At 41.2% G+C, this 23188-nt stretch overlaps 1 protein-coding gene across 1 annotated transcript in view; it reads right to left on the reverse strand.

The window, feature by feature from the left end:
- The window catches only part of PHEX (phosphate regulating endopeptidase X-linked), a 196510-nt gene that overhangs the window by 95007 nt on the left and 78315 nt on the right, over positions 1–23188 (reverse strand). Inside the window, exon 12 of the mRNA XM_046672703.1 lies at positions 5331–5432. Coding sequence (XP_046528659.1) covers positions 5331–5432 — 102 coding nt within the window. The remainder of the gene's footprint in view (positions 1–5330; positions 5433–23188) is intronic.

Here is a 23188-nt window from a genome sequence, read left to right on the forward strand (position 1 = left end):
CCGTGTCACTGTTGTGCTCTCCTAAGAGTGTGCAAGCCATTGCAGAAAAAGGACTGCAGCTGATCTTCTCTGAATCCACAGCTCCTGCTCCAGCACCTGGCACATTATCAGTTCTGGAAATGTTTGTGGAATTGAATTTGCTGAAGTGCTGCTAGCATCCAGATGCAGTGACATGTGTTGTCACCTTAAGGCGAGGAACGATGAGAAGAATGCATACCCCAGGAGCTGTGTCCTAGTTAGAGAGTCCCCAGGAGCAGACCACAAGACAAGGATTTGAGTGCAAGCAGTTCATTGGGGAGGTGAAAGAAACACCAAACACAAGTGGGGGACTGGGAAAGGGAGCAGAGAAAGACAGGCAGTCAACAAGGGGATCTTACTGAGCCAGCTGTCAGTGTGAGCAACTGGAGCTTACCCCACTGGGGAAACTCCAGGAGCTCTGCAGAACACGCACCCAAGGGAGGAGGAAGCTGGGGCACATACATGGCAACTCTCACCAATCATTGGTGTGCTCATTCCCCAGGCCTTTGGGCCCTCTGTGTGAGTGGCATAGTGGGCTCCAGGGGGAAGCGAGAGCTCTTAGACAAAATGCAGGTGCTGGCAGCTGGAAGTCAAGTAGGTGTGCAGTGAAATGGTAATTGCAAGGGCAGTGGTCCACTCCCTGAGCTCAGCAGCTCTGGGGTGATCCCAAGAATTTGCATCTCTAACGAGTCCCCAGGAGAGGCTACTGCTGCTGGTCTGGAAGCGCACCTTGAGAACCACTGGGCTGGGGATGTGGGCAGGGCACAACATGGTACAGACTGGATACCTGGGGAAAATCCAATACTTAGGGTTGGGCAGAGCTTAAAGATAAAGGAAACCAGAATGTCACCCTAAAATATGCTTCTCTGACATAAAAATTATCTTGAGCTGAAGGCAAATGAGACACAGCAGATACAAGAAAAGTTCCTGCCCTCCTCCGGTTTGCCTAAAAAGCAGGGCATAAATTCTCAAATTGTCCTTCCTCCGCTATCTGGAAGTACAAAAGCGAATCACTAGAGACAACTTTAGGTCCTATCAGCCTGGAGACAGTGCCAGAGGAATCCACATCCAAACTCTACTAACGAGCCTGTATCTACCATTAGTTTCCTGTATGTTTACCTTCCCATAATCTGCTGCCCTTAGAAGTCTAAAACTGGTTTCCTTTGTCTTATCATTTCTCTACAAATTTATTTTTCTTGGTTAAAGATGCCATATAAGCTAGAGTTCTAAGCCACCTCTTTGAGTTATTCATTTCTCTGAATTTCTCTCACATATGTATGAGATGTACATGTTAATGAACTTCTGTTTGTTTTTCTCTTGTTACTCTATCTTTTGTTACACATGCCCCAGTCAAGATAGAAGGGTAGAAGAAAAGATTATTTTTCCTCCCCAACAGAGACAAAGCCAAAGAGGTAAGCTACACTTTTATTTGGCCCTCTGTAGGAAAAGTCTTCCCACCTTGCCCAGAGCCCGTGCCTAGGGGTCACGTGCCTGTGGAGATTGGGACCAGCAGACTTCCTGGGAATCCTCTGTACCTGCTGTGGCCAAGGTTAAGGCTGCTCATAGCATCCTTAGGATGCTGCTTCCCTAGGAATTCGGGATCTTTTTCTCTGGGGGTGGCCTGGCAAGCATAGGTCCCAGGGGCAAAGAGCGCAAACAAAGAAACATTTCAGAAAAGATCCAGCTTTTGGCTACAGAGTCAAATCCAGCTGAGGAAACTGTTCCTCCTAATCCGACACAGAGCTCACCAGCACAAGCCCTGCTCCCGCCAGCAGGGCAGCCATAGGCAGTGCTGCATCCCTTCCTGCTGGGCCTTAGAATCATTACATAGTGACCTTGAGATCCTCCTACTCTGTTCTGGAAAAGGCAAATCTTCCAGAAGCCACCCCCCAAAATAATTTGTATAGCCTTACATTCATTTAACAGCTATGATAACCAGAAAAATAACAGGCCGCCTGTTCTTTGCTGCTTGTTTACAATAAAAGCATATGCTTGCAGGGAACACAGAATCCTAAACAAAAATTGGTGCTTATTTCAGCATACTAAATTTCCAGTTGAAACCGACACTGTTGGTTTCACAACACAAAAACACTCATGACCTCTTAAGAGATGAAAGGGGAAAGGCAGGGAGACAGAGATAACAAATTTACCCTTGATGGGAGCAGAGGCATCCTTGTTTATCTTTTACAAGTGATCACCTCTAGTGAAGAGCATGACGAAGCCACATCCCCACGATTCCATTTTGAAACCGAGGTCACTGCCACAAAAGCCCAGATGTTAGGTCTCGGGCCATTGCAGGTATCTAGACCCTCCCCACTCAGGAGGCAGGTCACTAGGGAATGCTGAGGTCAACACCCCTTAGGAGGCGCTGTAATTAGCTGCAGTCCAGAGCTTCACAGTGAAGGAAAGAAAAGCTTCTCCCCCTCACAAATTGGAACATTTTTCCAGCTTTCCCAATGGGTTGCCAAGTGACTCAGCATTGGCCCAGTGTGGGCACTATTATTGATGAGAAATCTTCCGCCTGGGTGATATACTGCATACAACACATGCCCAAAGAACAGTGCCAAGTCATACCAGGAAGAGCAGGCGAATTATTCACCTCCACTTCTAACACAGGCAAATCCTGTCTTAATGCAGGGGCTACTCAGTATCAGAAAGACAAAGCCCTAAGATTGTCAGAGATTTCCATCTAAGATTCAAGGAATTATTAGGCAGAGCCTCTCCTTTCTTGTTGACTATTAAAAGGCAATCAAATCGAGGACAGCAGAGAAAAAGGGCAAGAAAAAAATAATTTTTCAAAAACAACCCCAGAGCAGAAAGCTGCATAAAAGCCTTTGGTAGCCTAAATGTTGTCTTTGTGAGTACTACGAGCTCCCCCGAGAGGTCATTTCCAGAACTGCATGTTTATTTAATTTGGAAAAAGAAAATCTGCATCTTCCGGGATCCTAGGCCACAACTGCCTTGGAGAACCGCTGAAAATTCTTGGACAACATTCCCTCTTCCTTGCCTTTTATCAAAGGAACTGCTCTCAACTCTTAAATACAGGATATACTCAGGGAACCTGATGAGATCCAGTAGGACAACTGCCTTTGATATTTGCACCTGTCAAGGAACTAGTTGAGTTCCTGGCAAGTAGAACTCAGCTCAAAGAAAGCAGAGTGTTCAAAGAGTACTTTCAGAAGAAAAAGTGATGGCTCTCAGTGAAATAAAACATGACTGGAGAGCAACTCAAGGGGCAAACAGGAATGTGCCTAATATTAGAAAGACTAAGAACAATCCTCCTTCAAGAAGGACCCATGGGCCACCTGCCTAGAAGGCCCAACTATAAGACACCCACTCTCTTACGCAACTCAGAAGATCTCTCTGAGGCAATCACCAGCCATACTTCCTAAAGAACTGACTGCGGTCTCCAGGACAGTGCCCTGCTATCTGTCCATTCATAACATGCACACACTCCTCACCACTCCACTCCACTCTCCACACTGGTTGCCCTCAGTCCATGAGGAATCAGACTAGGATCAAGAGCCCCCAACACACTGAGCTCTCACCTGCCCAGCACAAGACACATTCTGTTCCAGATATCACAAGCTAGCTCAACAAATAAGTGAAGCCTTCAAAAAACAACGTGTTGGTTCCAAAAGTTTCATCTACCATCTGGAGAGCTTCTCATCACAGCCCCTGCACTCCCGGCTTTCATCAGCTTGCTCTTTACATGACTTAAGACAGTCTCGAAGGGGAAAAAAGTCAAACTCAGCTTTTGTCTTCCTCTGCTACCCTCCACCCTCGGCCACCAAAGTTCTTTTTCCACTATAAACACTGAACAGCCTTTTCATGTCTATTGACAAAAATATCTATGGCAATGTTTATCTATCTCAGGAGTATTAAAGCTCTAGAAAATATCTGTGCTAAACCTCTGCACATACTCATTTCAACAAGGTTAAGCATTCCCAGAATGTTTTACTTTTTTAACAGACTTTATTATTTAAAGCAATTGTAGGTTCACAGCAAAATTGAGCATAAAGAACAGCATTCCCATATGCCCCCTGCCCCCACGCATGCACAGCCTCCCCCATTATCAATATCCCCCACCAGAGTGGAGCATTTGTTGCAACCAATAAACCTACATTGGCAAATCATAGTAACCCAGAGTCCATAGCTGACAGTAGGGCTGACTCTTGGTGCTGTACATTATATGGGTTTGGACAAATGTATAGTAACATGTATCCACCATTATAGTATCATGGAGAGTAGTTTCACTGCCCTAAAAATCCTCTCCCTCTTTGTTTCTTGACCATAAGGCAAAAATGTTTGTGCTCAGCATGACTCAGTATGACTCTAAGCAGTGTTCCTGGGGCCTGCCTAGCAATAAGAATCACCAGGGAGACGGGTTAAAATCACAAATGTTCAGACTGCACCCTCAATCCACTAAGTCAGCCTTTGCTAGGGAGGAGTCCAAAAAGCTATAGCGCGTCCAGGCCCCCAGGTGATTGCTATCGTCAGGAAAGTTTCAAAAATACCTCTCTAAAGATGAAACGCCCCTAATTTCAGAGTCTCCCAGCTGCAGAGCAGCTTCCAGTAAGAATGTAGCAGGTGTTCCCTCCTCCCTCGAGCTCCAGCTCCAACAGAATACCTGGAATTCAAGATGGGTCCCATTCTTTTCTTTCAAACAGCATGGCTACTAATACTTTTTTCACCTATTCCCAGAAAATTTTACAAGGCTTAGCCAGTGTCCACTTCTATTAGGAAATATTTTTGTATTCCTACACAATGGTTTACCACAGGTCTGCAGTTTATAAGGATGCTATTAGGATCATTTGTGCAAAATGATGGGTTAGGAAGTAGATCTGCTTGGTTACAGGAAAAGAATTGCCCGAGGACATTTGCACACACCATGCGTGGAGCAGAAGGACACATGGCCAATATGGGTTTTTCTTCTTTGCACCTTGAGGGCTCTTCTGCCAGCTGCTCGCCATGGCTTCCCACTGCTCTGCATTCTGCCATAGCCAATGATGGTTTATGGCAAAATTCGCTGGGCAGCAAGCCATGTGGCTCTTACAGACGGCAATTAGGAGCGAAGGAAAGGCAGAATTACAAGGTGTTTGAAAATGAAGTTCGAAAAAAGAAAAAGTCAGATCTTATTTTCTCTTACCTCCTGCTGATGAAATCTATGTACTTTCCAAAACAGACACCTAACTCCAGGGTCATTCGGAGTCAACAGCTCAGTCAATATAAAAATCAACTACACAGTCAACGTTGAGCATGAAAATCTGTTAAACCAAAAGTCGTATTTTTTCATCAAAAGGAATCCTTACCTTTTCTTTGGCTTTCATTTTTGTCCCTGTATCCATCCACTCATTTTCTTTCTCCAGCATGTCAATAAAGGCCCAGCGAACACCCTCAATTAATTCCTCCATCTACAAGGAAATACCCAAAGAGGCAGGTCAGAAACAAGGAGCTTCAGACAAGGCTTTCTGGGCCTCAAGAAATAGTTCATTGCTAAACATGGTGAGAAAGAGTTTCCTTTCAGCTTCACTCCACGCTTTGGCAACACTTCTTCACCCAGGAAAACGCCTTTTTCCCATACTGTTAGAAGATAACTAACCATTTCTTTCCATAAGAACAATTTGATGGCCCAGTTGTAAAAGGATTATATGGAGAAAGGAATTTGCCATAGGTTATAACTAACTAATAATTTACACGTAGTTACTAAATTAGCCCATCCTTATCAAGGTAGCAACTAATTTCAATAGTTTAATAAGGGTTTGAGAGAGACAAGCAAAGGCATGGGCTGTGTGTTTCAGACAGATATTGCAGAATAAAGTGAGTGAACAGTTGAAAGAGATACTGTTAACAGAGAAACAGGCAGAAACAGAAAAAGCCAGCACCCCAAAGGACATTTCCCCAACATAAATCAGACTTATGTCAGGACCCCAGTTCCTTCCAAATTTAGTGCCAGTGGTTAAACCAAATGCTTGGCTGTTCTCTGTCATCTTCCTACTCTCCTCCCTACTCCCTCACAGCTCAGAAAAGTCTTGTTATTTCAAATCTAAAATGGTAGGTCTAAAGGGGGCTGCTACAGAAAGGCTGTCTTCTGAAAGACCTATTCCAACGTGTTTCAACAGTGAGACCACACCCACACTGATTATGTGTTTGCCCTGGCTTTTCTCCCAGTATTTGTGAGTCAGTAGAGAGGACCTGGGAAAGAGAGATCCTAACACTTAATTTCAGAGGCCCACACAAAGAAGTCTGGGGAGGGCCTGCCTGTTTATGGGTGGAAACCCCTTGAAATTCCATCCTCCTGCAGAGGTGCTTCCGTTTTCCTAATGGGATACTCAAGAAAAAATAAATACTAGGTTCGGCAGCAGAATTAAAGTTTTCATTTGAGATTATGGGGTTGTAAATCCATTTTTAGCATTAATTCTACAAGGAAAGAAGTTTAGATGCTTCCTTGGTTCTATAATGGATTGTCTGCATGAAGCTCAAAATAATTTTTTTCTGTTTAATAAGTTTTAAGCTATGTTTTCAGTTCAATAACAGTTGTAAGGGAACCAGAGCTGTAAATCAGTGGGCTGGGTTCCATCGTATGTAAATAAGAACAAACAGCAGATGGTGGGGGGCGGGGGGTACTTCACAGCTATTTCTTCCCAACTTAGTAAAAACATTAAAAGAATAGACATCTCAATTTGGGATTGGGGCATGATAAAAAACATGAAATGACAGAAGAGCAAAGTTCCTTTAAAATCATTAAATCAGTGGTTTTCAACCTTGTCTGCACATTGGGATCTTTGGGGGGAGCTTTAAAGAATCCTGAGGCCTGAGCATCAGGGTGCTGACGTCATTGTCCCAGGGTGTGGCCTGGGCATTGGGAGTTTTAAAAGCGCCCCGGGTGATTCTAATGTGCAGCCAGGGTAGAGACCCAGTGTCTAAGGGAAGCTACTTACTTTACAGATAAGGAAATGAAGAGTCAAGAGAATCCATGATCTGTTCCAGCTCTTACAGCTAGGAAGGGTCAGAGGCAGGACCTGACCACAAAGCTAAATGACAGTCGTGAGCTCAGAACTTCCAGGAGCAACAGAGGTGTCCCTCAAAAATCAGAGGAAAATGCCAGGAAAGTAGAAGGGAACCAACAGAGAGCTGCAGAAGTGACCACTTCAAATAGAAAACCCACACAAGGAAGGTGTTAAAATGACAAGGAAATCTCCAGGGACTAGGTCTTTGCCTGTGCAGGCACCAGCCCCCCTAAGTCTGTATGACCTCATCATGCAGCAGCATACATCAGTCAGCCCATCACCTTCACATAAAAAGATAAATAGGGGCCGGCCCCGTGGCCGAGTGGTTAAATTCCCACACTCCGCTTCGGTGGCCAAGGGTTTCACCAGTTCAGATCCTGGGCACAGACACAGCACCGCTTATCAAGCCATGCTTGATGGCACATAGCACAACCAGAAGGACCTACAACTAAAATATACAACCATGTACTGGGGGGCTTTGGGAAAAGAAGGAAAAAAAGAAAGAAAGAAGATTGACAACAGATGTTAGCACAGGTGCCAATCTAAAAAAAAAAAAAAGAGGGGCCAGCCCGGTGGCGCAGCAGTTAACTTGGCATGTTCTGCTTCAGAGGCCTGGGGTTCGCCAGTTATGATCCTGGGTGTTGACCTAGGTACTGCTTGTTGAGCCACGCTGTGGCAGGTGTCCCACATATATAGAGGAAGATGGGCATGGATGTTAGCTCAGGGCCAGTCTTCCTCAACAAAAAGAGGAGAATTGGCAGCAGATATTAGCTCAGGGCTAATCTTCCTCAAAAGAAAAAAAAGAGAGAGACAGAGAGAAATAATATCTTCCCAAACGAAGGAGGGGCAATAGGGATAGAAAGAAGCAGGTGGATTGATTTGTGAGAGATTCAGTGACCAAATTAATGGAACCAGGTGATTAATTTTACGTGAGGAGAGGAGGAAAGGGGGAAGAGTCAGATTAATTCCAAGGCTTCAGGCACAGGCAACTAGATGGATACTGCCACCATTTTCTAATACTGGGACTGTTAGAAGAGAAAGAGGGCTTGGGATAGAGGCCAGTCTGGACAACCGAGGCAAGGAGTTAGTCTACGAAAGAGAGAAAGCAAATATAGGGTACAAGTGGATGTAGGGTTCAGAGAGGGGTCTGTGGGTTTTGGGTTTGGGTTGTATGCATTTGCTTGTTGATGCTGCTATTGCTGCTGTGGTGGTGGTTGTTGACCATGTGAGATTCAACTGTGTTTAAATAGCGATAGAAACTCAACAATAAGAAAGCAAACAAACTGATTTTAAAATGGGCCAAAGACCTTAACGGACATCTCACTGAAGAAGATATACAGATGGTAAGTAAGCATATGAAAAGATGCTCCACATCATGTCATCAAGGAAATGCAAACTAAAACAAGAATGAGATACCACTATATACCCATTAAAACGGCCAAAATCCACAACATTGACAACATCAAGTGCTGACAAGAATGTGGAGAAACAAGAATTCTCCTTCATTGCTGGTGGGAATGCAAAATGGTACAGCCATTTTGGAAGACAGTTTGGCAGTTTTTTACAAAACTAAACATACTCTTACCATATGATCCAGCAATCACACGCCTTAGTATTTACACAAAGGAGGTGGAAACTTATATCCACACAAAAACCTACACATGAATGCATGGATGTTTATAGCAACTTTATTTATAATTCCCAAATCTTGGAAGCAACCAAGATGTCCTTCAGTAGGTGATTAGATAAACAAACTGTGGTACATCCAGGCAATGGAATAGTATTCAGTGCTAGAACAAAATGAGTAATCGAAACCATGAGAAGACATGGAAGAACCTTACGTGCATATGTAGGGGAGGAAGACAATTCCTCTACCCTCTAGGTCCTTCTGACTGGTCCAAGAATTAAATGGACATGAAACAGAATAACAAGAGAAAATCAAAGTTTAATAACATGTACACATGGGAGAAACCCAGGAAAACTGAGCAGCTCACCAGAATGGCCAAAGCCCCGACTTTAAATATCATCTTCAGCTAAAGACAGAAGAGGACGTTGGGGGTAGTGATTAGGGACTTCAAAGGGGAGGAAGGCAATTTACACAGAGATGGAAATGCAAACGTTTGTTAAACAAGTGTTTGCTGGGCCAACTCAGAAACACATTCTATATCACACTAGAATTATCTTATGGTATTAACTCCTTCCTGTAACGGGCCTTCTACCTTAAATTCATTTAAGCAGTTAGGAGGGAGGTCAAAGTTTCTTTCAGAGTCTTTCGTTCTTAAAAATAATCAAGGCAAAGAGACACATTTTGGGGTGGCCAATTCTGATCTCCCACACGTTACTAAGTGAAAGAAACCAATCTGAAAAGGATACATTCTGTATGATTCCAACTATATAATATTCTGGAAAAGGCAAAACTATGGAGACAATAAAAAGATCAGTAGTTGCCAGGCTTGGGGCCAGGGAGAGAGAAACAGGCAGAGCCCAGAGGACTTCTAGGGCAGGGAAAATATGCTGTAAGATATTACAATGATGTATATATGTCATACTTTTGTCCAAACCCATAGAATGTATATCACCAAGAGTGAGCCCTAAGGTAAACTATGTACTTTGGGCAATTATGATGTGTCAAAATAGGTTCATTTTTAGAAAAAAAAAATGTATCATTCTGGTGAGCGATGTTAATGGGAGAGACCATGTTATGTGTGGGGGCAGAGGTTTATGAGAAATCTCTGTACCCTCCTCTCAATTCTGTTGTTGAAGGGGAGAATATGCCACCCCAAAATATGCCTCTTCGGCATAAGGATTACCTTTAGCTGATTATTTTTAAGAAGGAGCAGAGAGGAAAAGCTCTGAAAATCAGTTAAGTTATCCTCTTGTAAGAGACATTTACGTTTATAAGGGAACTCTTCATTTGTAAGGGTGCCATTCTCCATACCAGGAAGAGACAGAGGACTAAATCTTTAGAAACTCATATCAGTGGAGAAGGCAAGGACCTAAATCTGCATAATCTCCATACCTTTGTGATTTCCTGAAAACCTCCCACAACTGGCCTCCATTGCCCACCACTCTCTTGTGTCTTTAGCTGGAGATCATATTTAAGGTCGTGGCTTGGGTCATTTTGGATAGTTACTCAGTTTTCCTGGGCATCTCCCATGTTTACAGGAGGTATACATGTTACTAAACTTCTGTTTTTCTCCTACTAATCTGTTTTTTATTACAGAGAGGTCTCAGTCAAGAACCTAGACGTGTGGGAAAATTATTTTTCCTCCTCTAAATTACAAATCTAAAGTTGCACTAAAAAAAGTGTCGTCTTAAAAAATACAAAAAGAAAAAAAAAAGGAAAGGATTCAGTGAAGAGGAAGAGGTTGAAAATATAGACGAGAAAAAAAGAAAAGAACAGTCTCTGAGAGGGCAAAGGGGGACAGGATCCAGAGAATATATGAAAGGATTCACCTTAGACATGAGACACAATTATGAGAAAAGAGAAGGATAAATGATGGACACAAATGCAGAAGAACCTACAGATTAAATGGTGGAAGGTTGAAAGTCCTAGTATAATGGTGTGTCTTTTCTCCATTGAAATAGGAACAAGATGTGCTAAAAGGGAGGTTTCTCTCAAATATTCGATGTCTTCACACACAGCTATATCCATCCTGGTAGCATGAACATATTGGTAGGAAAAGGGGTAGTTACAGGTGAGGACAAAGAGGGCAATGAAAGGCTTCATCTCAATACTCTAGCCAACATGCAGCGATAAGAGAAAGCACCTAAAGAATATGGAAAAAGCTGACTATATCCAAGGAAAATATTTATTTGGAGTAAAGAGTAAGAAAACTAATCTGCTTTCATTATGGTTTAAAATAATCAACTAAACAAAATAAGCACTCTCCAAGCCAAAGAGACCTTGGCAAATATATACTTAGGAATTTTTGGACTTCCACGGTGAATCTTAAGGTCATTTTGTCCCTATTCTTTTTGGGGCAGTTTTATGAAGTATGTACTTATTATTAAAATGGGGTATAGTGCTTCCAGATACTTCTCTCTAAGCAGCGTGGTTTCATAGGATCCTCCCCTGGCCATTCCTGGGCATTATAAGGGCTATCAAGTTCATTAAAGTTTTAAGCATTTTGCATAGATTTTCAAAGCGCTCTGTCTGTAACCTGCTGATTGGCATTCCAAATGAAAATAAACAGAGGTGAAAAGACTTCAGCCCTTTGCAGGGATGAGGAATGACAAACAGCTGACTCACATGCAGCTTCCTTCCTCCTCTTCCTTTCCTTCTCTCCCCTCTCCCCTGCCCCCACAACCTGTCTTCCATAAATCCATGCTTTGATAACTCAGTCTCTTTGTGGCCCTCTCACAGCTGTCAAAACCCAAGTAAGCATTGCCCTCTTTGCCTTCCCATTAGCCTCAGGTGGTCTTTGCCCTCATCCTCTCAGGTGCCACCACTCCCCACCCCAGGCCCCATCTCCAGTTCTCAATTTTTTCTTTCTTGCAGACTTCACAGATTTATTGTACAACATTTTCTGTGAAATGGTGCTGAATTACCCCAGTCTAACTCAAGAACAAGGGAAATCTTGGAAGGTGATTAATGTTATTGGTTGACAAGTCAATGCAAATAAGAGAAATAATGATTTTAGCATGCTGGAACTAGGAAGATAAATCACTGAACACTTCTGATTTTTATCTTTAGACTACTCTACAGCATCACACAATAACATCACCTTCAGTCAAGTCATGTTCCCTGAGGCAGGAAAAGCCTGCTATAATTTTAAAATAAGAAAAAAGAGAGAAATAGTATTTCTTCACCAAACCTTGACCTAATGCCCCAACAGCCAGCATTTAACACTAATAGAAATCACTTAAAGTGGAGTCATCCATAGAAAATATTTATTTAGAGTCAAAAATCAAAATACAACATACAAAAATTAATTCAAGTGTTATTATGGTAAAATCTGCCACATTCAGGATAAGGGCCCTCTAGGCAAAGCAGTATTTTGTTAAGCATCTATTTATTTCAGATTTTTGGATCCACACTGTGAAAATATAATTAATTTGGTTGGTCTATGAGCAGTTATTAGTTCTTTTCCTCAACCAGTGTTATTTAAAAGTGGGCTCCCCTTCTTCATTCTTTGTCCCCCAGGACTTCGCCCGTAGTGTTCTACATCAGACGTCACATACTGATGAGTCCACACATGCATACGCACGCACCTGTTACTGTTCCATCAAAGGCTTTTTTTATGAGATTTTCCTATCTTAGTAAATTATAAATTGTCTCACTTGCTCCTCTTTTGACCTTTCCTTACCCTTTCTCCTATCACATGGACACAGAAATTTTGTGTTTTGTCTAAATAGGACAAGATAGTTCTATTAATGCATCTGAAGGGACATATGCCAACACTACTTTGAAAAGAGGGGGTCAAGTCACCCCATTGTCAACACTAGTTTCCTTCAAAGTTTTGTCTCTGGCAATAGAGAAATCCTACAAAGCAAACACAGATCCTACCTCACACTCATGAATCCCAAACACTTAAACGCACACTTTCAGTCCCGTCTGAGTTCCCCTTAGGCTTATAATCAGAATGCAGGTGTGTGTTTTATTACCATTTATATTTATTTGGTCTCTCCAACAAGATCTGTAAGCTCTGAGAACAGGAATCATGATTTAGATCAAATGAGATCATGGATATGTAAGCAAACTAAAAAGTATTCTGCAAATTTAAAACTGTTCATTTTATGACTTCATATCTCATCTTGTTAGTTTTATGATTTCATATCTCACTTGATATGATTCTTCACACAATATGATTTCATACCTCATATAATACCTATAGCAGCTGCTCAATAAATGCAAGTTGATTTATGCTTTTCAAAACCCCCAGTGGGTATCTCGCAGAGAAGTGAAATAGAATCCAGTATCTTTATATATGCTAATGTATAACAGTTATTCCAAATACAAACTTTAGTGGAAATCGAATGACTAAGTTAGCCCATTCTATTCTGAGATTGTCAATGCCAACATGATACAGGACAGACGGCTAAAAATGGTTTAAAATATATATCTATTATATAGCTGGTAGAAATAATTATAGGCTGATAGAATTCTTAAAAAAAAAGCAGCAGTAGCAAAAAAAAAAGAAAAAACCTGCAAGGCTGATTGTATGCATTAATCTTAAAATACTGTAATTTTAATAAAATTCATAAATGAAAGGCATAATGTGGAGGTTTTCCTCTTTAATATATTTAGAAATTATAAGTAATAGCTTATAAAAGATAAGAGTAAAAAGTCTCCAGTCTTCCCACTGGTCTAGAGCAGAGCAAGTTTCCTCAAATTGTAACCACTTGGTTAGTGAATGCGAAAAATGGAAATTATCAGTAATTTCTGTAGTTAACGCTGAAGAAATAGGATGCAATCTGAGGGAAGTTTTTAAAACTTTTTTCTGACAACTGTCATTTTACTAGAAATACAGATATTAAGTAAATCAATGCACTAATAAATATTAAATGTTCATTGATTCACTATTTATACTGTAACTATTTATTAAGATGAGTTTGAATTGGCTCCCAATAAAAGAAAATAATAACGGCTTAAAATAACAAGTAAAGAAGAGAACCAAATTGAGATGGGAGAAGTGGTCAAGCCAGATAAACTAAGGATAGTTAGAAAATACTGAGGTTTCTGGCAGCCAAGCGAGCTAATAAAACAAATCATACCAGTTTGTCAGGATTAACAAACTTGCATAGCTATTAAACATGCTGGCAAAAGAAAAAAAGAATACCAAATTATTTGTGCTCTAGACGCTATAAAGCCTGTTAGTCTGGTGGTGCAGGAATTTAGCATGTTCTTTTAGCAAAAAGGATAACTCTGGGGTGGAAGTAATACAGAATAAAATATTTACTGGATATGAACATATAGACTGTGTTCTAATTTTATACCTCGTCTTTTCCTGTTTCACACTTTCCCACCCAGAGAGAGAATGGATAAGAGACCAGAATAATATTTACATGTCAACCAGCCTCATAATCTCCAGACTTGGGCTATGGGTAAACTCCTCCCAGCAAGTAATTGCCTGATCACTTCCAGAATTCAGCTCTGTTGGAGGGTATAAATGCTTTCTTTCAGTGAATGAATCCAGTACGGGGTCTTTGCAGTCCACAGGTCTGATCAGATCTGCCTGACAAGACTGTGACCATTAATATGTGGCAAAGGCAACAGTGGCCAATGTTATCCAGAGATGTAGACAACAAACAGGAAAGGGGCCAAATGTGTCATCATTGTGGCAGTACACTCAAGGACAAGGGTAAGAGTAGTGTCCACATTTATTTCAAAAGAATTCCCAATGAGCTATCTAAATCACCTGTTTTGCTGGATGTCATTTTACCAAAGGTTGCTTAAAAAGAGCTGTCAGGATTGGGGTCTGATGACATTTGTTGTAACAAGAATTAGCCCGTAGAGAGTTGTGATACCCGGAACTGTTATAGAAATTATATTTGGCTCCTCGAGTAGTTTCATGAGACTCTCCTATGAGCCAGACTTAGCATTAAATGAAAGGGCAGACTGGAATGTGGCCAGGGAACCAGCATCAAAAGAATCTTTAGCCCAATTGAGAGTACTACACTGGGCATGTATGGAGGACTAGGAACAGAACAACTCCCAGGCATCTCCTTCACTCTCGCTATTTCTTAGAGAAATTAGAAAGAGGAGATCTCAATGCAGGAAGGTTGCTACAGTCCAGGCCAGGACTTTGATGGTATGAATTCTCTTTATGGTTAATCTTAGGTAGAGTACACAGTAACAAGACCAGCTAACATTCACTGGGCACTTACTACACACCAGGCATTGTGCTAAGTCTTCTATGTGGATTATCTCACTCAGTTCTCACCACAAACCGATGAGGTAGGTACTGTTTGTATCCCTATCTGTGATTCACTGCAATGATGGCTTTAATTCTACATCCCTCCCTTTATTCACACCCTTTGCTGTGTGACTTTGCAGTTCCTCTCACTAAAAAAGCAGAACCTATCTCCCCACTCTGTCGATCTGGATTAGCCTCGTGGCTTGCTTTGGCCAACAGAATGCAAACATGACACTATGCCAGTTTTGAGCTGAGGCCTCAGGAGGCCTCATGTGTTCCTGCTGGCTCACTTGCACCTCTGCCATCTCTATGAGAACGTGCCTGAGCTAGCCGGCTGAAGAAGTAAAGGACCTGGGGCAGAGCCAGCCGAGTCATCCCCATCACCTCTGCCAAAGCCAGCCTAGACCAGCCAACCCCCAGTCTTCAAGAAGCTCAGCCAAAATAAGCAGAGCTGCCCAGGGGGACCAACTGACTCCACAAGTGTCAGCAATAATTGCTTATTGGTGAAGGCCACTGAGGTTTTGTGATTGATTGTTATGCAGCATTACCATAGCAACAGAAACTCATGCACCATTTATAAACGGAAGACTGAGGCACAAAGAGGTTACCTAACTTGCCCAAATTGATAAGAGCAGAGCTGGGTTATGAGCTGCTAATGCAACTTTGCAGAAAATCAGACGTAATTTCTGTATAAGGTCAATATTTTCTAACTATTAAAAATCCCTTGAAAACTCAAATCATTTTGGTTTGTCTTAATCCAGATAGGTCTTTAGCAAAAACTCAGAGAAACTGATCTTGATATTATAGCTGATACCATTTACTAGACAGAGACACTTGGTAGCCAGAAAGAATAGCCTTTCTTTGCATGACTCGTGTTGAAGGAAGTTTTATCTTTATCTGTACAATGGCTGTAGTGAGAGCAACCACCGTGAGTAGCAGCATCTGTAAGGAACAAAGAATCCCTCAGTGTAAGGGCACTGCTGTAATGCATGATGCTGCCTTTCAAGTGACTTCTGCCACCAACGTTAGAGTTACATCTCATTTACTCAACCACTGAGAGAAACGGTGAGCGGGGGAATTGGAGAACTTGAATATTAATGGCAGTACATCAATTCAATTATCTTGGCTTACTAATGAGGTGAACTCCTAGTGTATGGAGGTTGCAAGTTCAAACTCGACCACTGCAATTGGACCCATGTGGGTACTTAAGTCTTTGGCACCAGCTGCAGCAGTATGGGGTGGGAGGAGAAGCCTGTTCTTGGGATAAGAATTACTACCAGAATTGCTCACGCAGAACAGCTCAGAAAATTGGAAGATACTGTAGGTCATCTATGGCATTACTTGGGGACGTGAACAATGTCTTTACCATAAAGGGAAAAAAGAATAAGCTACTAAAATGTAGGAGAAATTCGTGAATTGTTTTACACAGTAAGTTTTAATTTTTCACTTGATAAAGTCTAAACGTGAAGTGCAATAAAAGATTTGTTCCTCTTTCACTAGATTAACCTTCTGCATACAGAATGTTTTAATGTACAATAAGAGACTAGTGACTTTAGCTTTGAATTGAGGGTGGACAAAGACTGTCTCCTGGAACAAACTTTAGTCAGGTTCTCTAAGCCCTCTTCTTAATTAGGCCTCAACTCTGGCCCTCATCCTGTCCTTGCCGGGCCTACGGGCCTACGTAGCTTTGTTTTAGCAAGAATCCTGAAAACTCAGTTTAGAGAAAAACTTCCATCCTTGCTAGCTGAGCACCATCCACATCTGGTCAAATCCCTCATCCCCCGCTCTTGATACTTGAGCACCCTGGCCTGCCTTCAGCAGAAGTCCCCCAACCCTTGATGTTTCCTCTTAGTAATTTTCCATCCTCTGACCCTCTCACTCTGCTTGTTGACCATAAATCCCCAGCTGTCTTTGCCATATTCAGAGTTTAGCCCGATCTCACTTCCCTACTGTGATAGTGAAACCGGCAAACAGCCATTGATGATTAAGTATCTAGGTACTAAAGTTTTTTCCTTTTTGCAATTACTGATTATTGCTTTTAGCTGTTTAACCCACCCATTGTTAACTGTGCTGCTTAGGCAATATGCTGTCTGACTCCCACTAGGTTCCTACAGATAACATCTCCCTGGAGCCTGGATCACCATGGTAATGGGTGTGTGAGCTGTTTTTCAGGAATTACAACTTGTCCACTTCAGGCAAATTGAGACCACCAACTCATCAACCGGGCCAGCATAGATGCCCACTAGGCAACCTTTTCATGTCAAGTGGCTAAAAACTCCACTCTCAGATCATGCTAAGGCCACCATTTTGTGAACATGGGTCCTATGAAGAGACATGAAATCTGACTCTGCTTGCGAAGATCATCAATTATCTTACCTCTCCTCACCTCCCTCCACATTTCAGACCACCTTGCCCCCCTATCCCATAAACATCCCTGAGTCCCTATTTTTGGGGAAGTGAATTGGAGGCTCATGCTCTTGCTTCCTCACGTGGCTGCCTTATGATTAAACTCTCTGCTGGAATGTCGACATCTCAGTGTTTGGCTTTCTGGGTGGGGGGCAAAAACAAACCTGGTTTGGTAACAATAGTCTTGACACCTTTTGCAATAGTCCTGAATAAAGTCTTCCTTACCATTTTAACAAGTATCAGAATAATTTTTTCTTTAACAGGGTTCAGCCTATAACAAAAACACAGAAAACTTGAGGGAACAGCAAAAAAATGCCTATTGGCAGAACTGAGATATATGAATAAAGCTAAGTAGTTTGGGGACACAGTGTCTATAATGAAATAAAAATTTTTCATATTAATGAAAAATTAATATGGTTTAATAATTTAGCTCAGCTGAAATGTTTAAATGGGAACTCCAATTTCACTGAATTTTCTAGAAACTACAGTTAAAGCAGAAAGTTCCTTTTTTTTTTGCATGGACACTTAACAGAAAATCATTTTTTGATATATATGTTCACATCTCCACCTTAGTAACTAAAGAATGGTAAACATTTTTAAAAGACTCTTTTGATAAGAAATCTTACAGAGCCTTTGGTCACCATTCTAAAGATCAGGGATCACTCCTAAGAATGATTTATGTAGAAAATACTGGAAATTGAGCTCAGTGTGTGGACTGAGTCAAAGATATACCTCGGAAGTTGCCCTTAGCTGAAATCTCTGATAATCAGCTTGTTTCTTATTGTTTCCCTCTTTCTTCTGAAAATTATGTGAACAAAAAAATGCAATGTCAACTCGTTGGATTTGAATTGATTAAGCTTTCACTGTATTTGTCTTTAAAATATTGAAATACTAGAAGCAAAATCTATTCCAACTGTTTCCTACCTCTAAAATGTTAAGAAATAGGAAAGGCATGCCATTTATTTTTATAAGATCTTAACATATGAATAAATAATTTCCTGGTAAGGGTGAATTCTTTATAGGACAAGCCACCAAGAAGACTCCTCATTATGACTAGTCTCCTAATTTCAGTCATAAAAATGGTAAAGATTCAAGTGTTTTTCAGAGAGAAGCAAGGGGATAGAGCACTGGCTTAAAGCTAGATTTTCTGGGCTTGAACCCCATCTAAACCATTTTCAAGCTGTACGACCTTGGGGAATTTACTTAAACTCTCTGAGCCTCAGTTTCCTCATCTGGAAGATGGGGACAATAATAGCAGTCATAGAGCCACTGTGAGGATTAAATGAGTTAAGACATTGAAAGCACTTAGAAGAGTGCCAGACATCCAGTTAAACCTCAGTAAAAGTTAGCTACTTTATCATCATCACCAGATTTTTAAAACATCATATCCTGACCATCACAGTCACACTAGGTCCATGGTGACCATCTCTTCCCTTCCCAGCCATCATTGGGATCTTCACCTGCCCTCCATGCATGTGGATATCTATCTGGGCCATTTAATCATACAATACAGATATTCATAAATTATTATTATAAAAAGGAATTGGATGAGAAAAATAATGAGTAATAACTTTAGACATCCCTCCCTTCACAAACACATACCCCTAATCCTCTTTCCTATCATTCAGGACATAAGCATACAGATCAGGGTTTGTCACAGTAGAATGAGAGCAACATCTCTATTTATAGTGACCATACATCATGCACTCTCTGAGGGAGTCCCACTTTCATATGCTGTGTATAACTTTCCACAAAAGCAACTTGTAAAATGTTGAGCTAATATACTATATTTTAAAATTATGCATGGTCTTCTTCTAAATAAGATAAAAAATCAAAGAAGTTCTCTGACAGACAAGGTCTTGATTTTTCGCTCTGAAGACTGGAGAGAGAATGTTAGTGTAAAAGGCACAAAATGGTATTCCTAGGACATATTTAGTTTGGCCTCCAAATTATTGACCAAGATTTAAACTGTGGGAGATTTCACATAAAAATCCATATTTCTGACTTCTTTCAAAAACAAAAACAAAAAAAACCCAGAAACCTAGCAACCCTCTGCAGGCATCCTGCATGAATATAGCCAGAGCTGAATCCTGGATAGCATATTCATTCCTGTTCACTACCTTTTGTTCTGGCCACCGAGGCCCAGGGGCAATTACCACTCATCATTGCACTTGCCCTGGTTTTTTGCTGACACCCAGCCAGCTTTACTCCTGGGTATTATTTAATGTTCCTCACTGACTGTGAGGGTAGTGGAGCTTGGAACCCCTGGCTCCCACCTTGACTGAGTCCTTTGCACATTCCAGGCACTGAACATCTTTAACTTGCAGACTCCACCCCACCCAGTCTCCGAGCCAAAGAGAACCAAGCCTCCAAGGTGCTTACCTCAGAGCAGGGTCTGGAATGTGCCTCCTCCTGTAAGCTGGTATCCCAGAGAACCTGAGCATCCTCACCAAGTAGTAGCTGGACTCCAACTCCCACCCCTGTTTCCAGGCCATGAATCCCAGTGTTGCCTGAGTCCTTCCCTTCTGATATTAGAGCCCTCTGTGAAACTCCGTTGGTCAGGGACTGACAACCCCACATTCCTGTCCTGGCTACTAGCACCCAGTCACCCAGGGACTGAGCCCTGCCACGCTAAACTCAAGGGGTTTAGATTTTTTAGATGGGTACTGTTCAACATAGTAACCACATGTCCAATATGGTAGCCATACATGGCAATTAAACACCTGAAATGTGGCCAGTCCGAATCAAGGTGTGCTGTAAGTATAAAAGATACATGGGGTTTCAAGGACTTAGTATGAAATAAAGCATATACTATCACATTTATATTAATTACTTGAAATGATAATAGATATATTTGGGTTAAACAAATTATTAAAATTAATTTCACTTGTGTCCTTTTACTTTTTAATGAGTCTACTAGAAAATGTAAAATTACATATGTGGCTCATATTCAAGTTCTAATGGACAGTGCTACTTTAGGTGACAAAGACAAACACTCTCCAAAGAGTTCTGTAACTCCCTACTCTCACCCCACTGGCCTGTTCCTCAGGTACAGGTAAGGCTTGCAGCCAGTCCCAAATGGGTTAAGGCCCTGTCACTATTTGAAAGGCAGGAGACTGTTCCATATGGCCTCTTTAGGTGGCTTTCTGTTGAAAGAGTCTCCTTTTTCTACATGCTATTCTTTCCATTTTTAATTAAATCTGTAAAACCCCCATAGTTAGGTGTGAATGAATATGAGTATACATATGTGTGTCTGGTGCACATGCACACTTGTATATGGAAGTTATAAAGAACCAGTAACATGGAATTGTGTGTTTTCCAAGGTGAAAAGGAAGAGAACTCTGGTAGGTTTGCGGTGGGGACGAGGTTGCTTCCTCCCCTACAAAGAAAACAAAGTGAACTCCTCTCTCCGACCCTCTATAACAAAGGGTGCCAACCCCACCATTAAGAGGCTGTGGAAACAGATACTGAGGAGACGCAGGAAGTCCCTTGGAGGAATCTAAGTACCACTTTTCAAAAGAAAACTAAATAGTTCAGGAGGGAAAAGAAACAAGCAGCAGCAGCCTGGAGGCCCTCACACCGAGTTTGGCACAGTCTATTTAAGCCACTCTGAATCAGGGAAATTTTCAATGATCTGATTGATCAACTGAAGCAGCTACTTGCACTAACGCAACAGGCTTTAGTAAAGGAAGTATTGCTGCCCAAGTTAGCAGCCAGGCCTGCTCACACCAATCACCAGGGCTGAGGTTTTTGGTGGTAACTCTTTGCAAACGAATGAATGATGCAAAGACCTTACTATTCCAATTGTGGTCCCCGGACCAGCAGCACCAGCATCACCAGCATCACCTGGGAGCTTGTTATTCGAATTCTTGGGTCCTACCCTAGACCCAGGTTAAAAAGATCCTTGTTAAAACGCAAGGAAATTTTGCATTTCAACAAGAAGATCCCCATGTGATTCTTGTACACATTAAAGTTTGAGAAGTACCTGAAGTTTAACCTTCTGAATGCATTTATTTGCTTAACAACCGTTTTTTGGTAAACAAAACAATGGCAGCCTTCCATCTGAGTTAGAGTCTCTGGAATTCGTTTCATTGGGGATCTTTCTGTTTTTCTTTTTCTTTGGCCTATAGCTAATAATATAGAATGATTTTCAAATAAATCAGTGGTTCCAGGTGGTTCTTGGATGGGAGCCCTGTAACAAGGCTATAAAAGGCAGATAGTCCTCTTAGAAGTTTCCAACTTAAGTATTCCCTGAGGCAAATAGCTTCAGTTTAAGGGTGGCAAATAATTTTATTTAAAAATAGATGAGGATCTGTGTAACTATCACATTATCTCCATGTCCCATGTACATCAAAATAAGGAGGGAAATTGCCAAAATCAACTTTATTTTAGAGTATCACACTGTGACACATGAAAAAGGGACTTTCACACGCAAACTAAGAAAAACAAAGTAATCCACATACCTTTCATATTACATAAAATTCTTCTATTGCCAAGAAAATTCCTGCTATATAAAAAAAAAACCTCCATTATCCCTTAATTGTTTTTATATCCTTCCCAGAGCTTATAATGTTACCACTGTGATTATCTGACAAATTCTCAATCCATTTACTCCAACTAAGGAGTGAAAGAAAACACACAATGGGAATATTGAGTATTTTGAAATAAGACATTAATTCTTCAGTGGAATTATTTGCAAGAAGAGGACTTTCAGTTTCAAATATGAAGTCTCAAACTTGGCAGAAAATTCTCTAAATTCTCCAATTTTGCTGTCTCCAGACAGCAAAAATCGCAGTAAATGTACTTAGATTTATGCTATTCCCAAGAAAACTTCAGCATATAATACATAGTTGTGTATTACATAAGCAATACATAATACCAATCGTTTGATTATCATGACTTAAGCTTTTTTATATCTTTGTCTTTAAATTCAGTGTTTACTGATGACCTGTACCCAAGCTACTCCTATATTCATATCTGACTGACTACAATGGATTATTATTAGTGAAGGGGAGCAGAATTTGCCACCCCAAAATATGCCTCTTTGGCATATTGATTATTTTGGGCTGATTATTTTTGAGAGGCTGCAGACACAGGAGAATCTCTGAAAATAGGGTAGAAGTTACCCCTTTGTGAGAGAAATAAACATTTATAAGGGAGTTCTTCATTGTAAGGGTGTCTCCCTCTCTCTACCAGGAAGAGAGAGATGACTAAATCTCTAGAAACTCTTACCAGTGGAGAAGACAGGACTTAACTCTGCATAACAACCTTACCCTTGTTTATTGTACTTTTCCTGGTCACCTGTCATAACTGCCCCCACCCTCAACATCTTCTTTTGTCTTCAGCTGAAGATAGTATTGAAGATGGTGGCTTGGGCCATTTCTGGGAGTTACTCAGTTTTCCTAAGGCTCTCCCATGTATATGGGAGGTATGCATGTTATTAAACTTCTGTTTGTTTTTCTCTTGTTAATCTGTCTTTTATTGTCTTTCATTACAGGGGGTCTCAGCCAAGAACCTAGAAGGGTAGAGGGAAAATTATTTTTCCTCCCCTACATTAGTTAATCATGTGTAGATATTTTGTTTCACGCCATTTGTAAAATTTAATTCTTGACAAAGAAAATGCACACACACACAAAAAAAAAACCTGGCTAAATCCAAATTTCTAAATCAAAATATACCCTCTCTGCCAATTCAGCTGAAAGAGATGGAGAACAACACACTGCCAAGGTGAGGAGTCTTACAGCCACCTCCACCCTCACCTAGATTATTACCGCCTCCAGGCAGCCATACTACATTTCCTCAGTTTACTCATTCTCCCACTCCCCTTGTCAACTATTTCACACCTTCCCCTCTCTCCTCCAACCCTGAACTCAAGACTCATATAACCTACTGCCT

Source organism: Equus quagga, chromosome 10, assembly GCF_021613505.1.
Source record: "Equus quagga isolate Etosha38 chromosome 10, UCLA_HA_Equagga_1.0, whole genome shotgun sequence".
Lineage (NCBI taxonomy): Eukaryota > Metazoa > Chordata > Mammalia > Perissodactyla > Equidae > Equus > Equus quagga.